Genomic DNA, 5419 nt, shown 5'->3' on the forward strand with positions numbered 1-5419 from the left:
CGTTTGAACTGTAAGGTCAGAGGTTCAAGCTCACCAGCTGCTCCTTGGAAACCCTATACAGGGTTGCTATGGGTCAGAATCGACTCGATGGCACTTAACAACAACAACAACATACTCAAAAGAACAGGGACGTAGGTATTCCAACATTTACTATACTATACTAAGCTGGTTAAAGTTATTCTGATTATATACAAAAGCAACAGGCAAAATATGGGTGCAAGTGGTTTTTGCTTTTGTTTTCAGTCAAGGTGCCTTAAATTGAGGCACTAACTTACTTACACTGAGTCCCGGCAGTGCTGTGAAACATTAGAGCACACAGGTGAAGGGCAGCAGCAGTCCCCAGACTCCACTCTTAGAATCCTGCTTCTAAAAATCCTTCCTTTGGATCTATAAAAGGATAATGTACATTTGGGTCTGGTAATTTTCAGAAGAAATGATTTTAAAGAGAACATTGGTGAATGTAGGAGAAAACTGAGTTCTAACCCTTCTCCATCGCTGAGAGTGAATATTTGCCTGTTATAGGGGTCACCTGATCTCTACAACTCCATGCTCTCCATGACAGGGGGAGTATTCTTATTCTGTCTTTGCATACATTAAAAAAATATTTGTGCTGTAGGATAAACACTGGACTGGTGATCACAAGGTCGGCAGTTCAAATTCACCAATACGGGGTCACTATGGGTTGGAACCTACTTGATGGCACTTAACAGCATATGAATGAAGAGCCCTGGTGCCGCAGTGATTGAGTGCTTAGCTGATAATCTAAAGGTTGGTGGTTTGAACTCACCAGCCGCTCCTTAGGAGAAAGATGTGACCATCTGCTTCCTTAAAAGATTTCAACCTTGAAAACCCCCACAGGGCAGTTCTACTCTGTCTTAGAGGTTGCTATGAATCAAACTCAACCCAACAGGTCTGGTTTGGGGGTGTTGTAGTTCTTGTTGCTAAGTAACATTGAGTTGGCGTAGGATTTCCAAGGAATGTCTAGTGGTTTGAACCACTGACCTTGTGCTTAGCAGTTCCGTACTTATCCCAGACCAGATTTGCGGGTACATATTTAAATTATGAAAAATTCATAAGCTGTTTTGTAATGGTGGTGCTGTGCCATGGAGTCGGTTCCGACACATCTACCCTGTATAGAGTTCCCGAAACTGTAAATCTTTACCAGAGCATAAAGCTGCTTCTTTCTCCTCTTCTCTCTCCTGCAGAACAGCTGGTTGTTTTGAACTGCTGACCTGGAGGTTAGCAGCCCGACTCATAACCACTACGCTGTTTTTCCATGTAGCTGTGAGATTTCAAGTAGACTGTTATTTGATCCTTATATACTGTGTATAATAATGAGCAAGTAAAAGAGTTGTAGAATTTTAGTGTGTCTTCCCCTGTGTTACTATCAGGAAAGATGCAGACAAAAATACAAAACAGCAAATATTTTATATTCAGTGGCAAGACATTATAATTAAACTCAATAAAAGAAGTGTTTTTTACACTCTCAATATGTTGTTTTACCTGTAATTTTCTAAGTATTTGTTTTGCTTTTAGGAACAGCGACTTTTGATCGTCCTAAGTAATTGCCGCTATCTGGAACGTCACACTTTCTTAAATATAATGGAACAATTTGAAAAGCACGGCTTCCAGGGAATAGAGAAAATAACACAGGTAAGCCAGTTCCTGTTTCATGGGAAAGTTGGTTGTGTTACCACTTAGCTTCTATCCCTTGTTCTCGTCACCTGTTTCTGTACTTGTTGCCTCGGCTCACCACTCCTGTTCACATCTGCACCACCTTCACTTGGCTTTGTCTGTTTCCTTCTCATAACTCAGCTAATGTGATACCGTCTTTTTAGCACTGGAGCAAAGCTTTCTCCAGATTAGGCCTTGTGGACTCCCCATCTATGTGGATCAGAAGTAAGGGAGGAAACAAAGGAGAGAAAGGCATTAAACCCAAATCCTTCAGAATCATCTGGTTTGACTTAAAGTCAGTCCAGCCAGTAGCAGATTGCTGGAGCCTGCAGGAAACCTCTTCCCCTTACGTGCTTATTCACAGTTCTTCTTTTCTCTTTCTATATGATTATAAAGATGTCTTTACTTTATAATATTCTTTATAATATTTTGTAATATTCCTACGGATACACACACACAACTGACTTCCAATAACTTGTTGTTAGATGCCATAAAGTCGGTACCGACTCATAGCGACCTTGTGTACAACAAAATGGAACACTGCCCAGTCCTGGGCCAACCTAACTATTGTTGCCACGCTCGAGCCCATTGATGCTGCCACTTTGCCAATCCATCTCACTTGAGGTCTCCCTTATTTTCTCTTACCTAACATGATATCCTTCTCCAGCGATTTGTCCCTCCTGACAGTACATCCAAAGTATGAGAGACAAAGTCTGGCCATCCTGGCCTCCAAGGAACACTCTGGCTGCACTTCTTCCAACACAGATCTGTTGGTTCTTTTGGCAGCCCATGGCACTTTCAGTATTCTCCTCCAACACCATAACTCAAAAACATCAATTCTTCTACGGTTTTTCTTATTCACTGCCCAGCTTTCGCATGCATATAAGGTTACTGAAAATACCATAGCTTGGGTCAGGCGCACCTTAGTTCTCAAGCTGACATCTTTGCTCTTCAACAATTTAAAAAGGTCTTATGCAGCAGATTTGCCTAATGCAATGTGTTGTTTGATTTCTTGACTGCTGATTTCTTGAGTGTTGATAGTTGATCCAAGAAGAATAAAGTCTTTCACAACTTCAATCTTTTCTCCATTAATAAGAATGTTGGTCCAGTGGTGAGGATTTTGTTTTCTTTACATTGAGATTCAATCTTTACTGAAGGTTGTGGTCTTTGATCTTCACCAGTAAATGTTTTAAGTCTTCTTCACTTTCAGCAAGCAAGTTTGTATCATCTGCAGATCACAGGTTGTTAATGAGTCTTCGTCCAATCCTGATGCCATATAACCCAGCTTCTCAGATTATTTGCTCAGCATACAGATTGAATAAGTGTGATGAAAGAATACAACCCTGTCGCACATCTTTCTTAATTTTTAACTGTTTAGTGTTCCCATGTTCTGTTCGAACAACTGCCTGTTGGCCCAGGTACAGATTCCTCATGAGCACAATTAAGTGTTCAGGAATACTCATACTTCGCAGTATTGTCCATAGCTTGTCATGATCCACACAATCGAAAACCTTTGTGTAGTCAGTAAAGCACAGGTAAACATCTTTCTGGTATTCTCTGCTTTCAGCCAAGATCCATCAGACATCAGCAATGATAGCCCTCATTCCACAGCCTCTTCTGAATCCGCCTTGAAACTCTGGAAGTTCTCTGTCAGTGTATGCTTGCAGCCGTTTCTATATTACCTTTAGTAAAACTTTACTCGCATGGGCTATCAAAGAGATTGTCCGATAATTTCCGCATTCCTTTGGGTCACTTCTCTTTGGCATGGGCACAAATACGGATCTCTTCCAACCAGTCAGCCAGATAGTTGTCTTCCAGATTTCTTGGCAGAGATGAGTGAGTGCCTCCTGTGCGCCTCACTTTCTTGAAAGATTTAAATTTTTATTCCATCAATTCCTGGTGCCTTGTTCTTTACCAATTCCTTCCGTGCACCTTGGACTTCCTCCTTCATTATCATTGGCTTTTGATCATATGCTAACTTTTGAAACGGTGGAACATTAACCATTTCCTTTTGGTACAGTGACACTGTGTATTCCTTCCATCTTCTCTTGATGCATTCTGCATCATTCAATAATTTGCCAAGAGAATCTTTTAATAACAAAAGTCGAGGCTTGGATTTTTTCTTTAGTTCCCCCAGCTTGAGAAATGTTGAGTGTGTTCTTCGCTTTTGGCTTCCTGACTCCAGATCTTTGCACATTTTGTTGTAATATTTTACTTTATCTTCTCGAGCTGACCTTTGAAATTTTCTTTTCAGCTCTTGTACCTCCTCATTTCTTCCATTTGCTTTAGCATCTCTGTGCTGGACAGCAAGTTTCATTGTCTCTTCTGACATCTGTTTTGATCTTTTCCTTCTTTCTTGTCTTCTTAATGACTTTTTGCTTTCTTCCTATATGATGTTCTTTATGACATCCCACGACTCTTCTGGTCTTTGGTCTTTAGTGTTTAATAAGTAGGTTGCTTCTAAGTGCTGCTGAGCCATTTCTGACTCATAGAGACCCTGTACGTAGTTTCTGAGGAGCAGCTGGCGGATTTGAACAGATGATCTTGTGGTTCTCGGTCCAGTGCTGATCCTCCAATGCCATAGCAGTAACTATAGGACTGTTTATATCTTATCTGAAAACTACGTGCTCTCCACTCTCCCACCCGTAGGAATTAGCAAGAGAGGGCACCAACAAGTCCTGTGTAAATCAGTGAGGTGGGTTCTGTTGGTTTTTTAATGTTATAGTTTGTTGTTTCAGCCTTTTTCAAGTAAGCAGAAAAGGACAAAATGAGGTAACCTTATTGTCTGATTCCTGGTCACAGTTTATCAGATTTCTAAGTAAATCTATGCTAGTATGCTAATACCACTTTTTAATGTCAGTCCACTTTCTTGATGTAAAGTATTAAAAAGATAAAGATCTTGGTAACCTGTTGTTAAGGAATGGTAGTTTTGTTTTGTGTTACACATAATGGTTCTTGTTCTTAAGCTAGAGTGACTTTATTTATTTATTTTTTTTCAAAGAATTAAAATGTGGAAGTAGGTGGCTGCCTCTTTACTTTCCTGCCTTTTCGTAAAAGATTACTCATCTTGATGAGAAATGTTGTGACTTCAGACTTCATGGCCACAGACAGATACAAACCAACCACCTTGCCCAGGCAGTAATGACACTGGTTTAAAAAAAAGAGCGAGAGAACAACAAATGCTGGTTAGGTAGTATGGAGATGGGAACTCATCTACACTGCTGAAACTGAAAATGGTACAACCACTAAGGAAAAATGGTCTGGTGTTTCCATAGAAAGCTAGAAATAGAAATGGCAGGCAACCTCACAGTCTCATACCTAGCTGTGTGTATCCTAGACACTGTGTACCCTGAGATCCCAATAGACATCTGCACACCTGTGTTCACCCCAGATTCCTCATTGTTGATCATTACACAGTTTTCCACTGTATGTATAGATCACAGCTTGCTGATCCATCCATACACTGATGGATGCCCAGGCTGTTTACAGCTCATCACTACTGCTGATGATGCTCTGATTGGTGACCACACACATCACCGATGGGGGGAAATGGGGTAAAAGCAGCAATGAAGTAGCAAGCTAAACCCTACAATGTTCAGTGGACTTCTGTGGACCCAGCTGGGGACCTGGGGACTCTTGGGCTCAGAGTCAGTGGCGTGGCCACGGAGGACTCGAGAGGAGAGTGGAGCTACCGGCTGACGGGAAGAGAGGGCATGTGCACAGGAGCGCCCACACTTGCAGATGA

The 5419-nt window shown here is 41.3% G+C and overlaps 1 protein-coding gene across 1 annotated transcript in view; it reads left to right on the plus strand.

Annotated features, from left to right (window-relative positions):
• Positions 1-5419, plus strand: part of EXOC2 (exocyst complex component 2) — a 260684-nt gene that overhangs the window by 169662 nt on the left and 85603 nt on the right. The window contains exon 21 of the mRNA XM_006870567.1: positions 1537-1653. Within this exon, the coding sequence (XP_006870629.1) occupies positions 1537-1653 (117 nt within the window). The remainder of the gene's footprint in view (positions 1-1536; positions 1654-5419) is intronic.

The sequence above is a fragment of the Chrysochloris asiatica genome, unplaced genomic scaffold, assembly GCF_000296735.1.
Source record: "Chrysochloris asiatica unplaced genomic scaffold, ChrAsi1.0 scaffold00144, whole genome shotgun sequence".
Classification (NCBI taxonomy): domain Eukaryota; kingdom Metazoa; phylum Chordata; class Mammalia; order Afrosoricida; family Chrysochloridae; genus Chrysochloris; species Chrysochloris asiatica.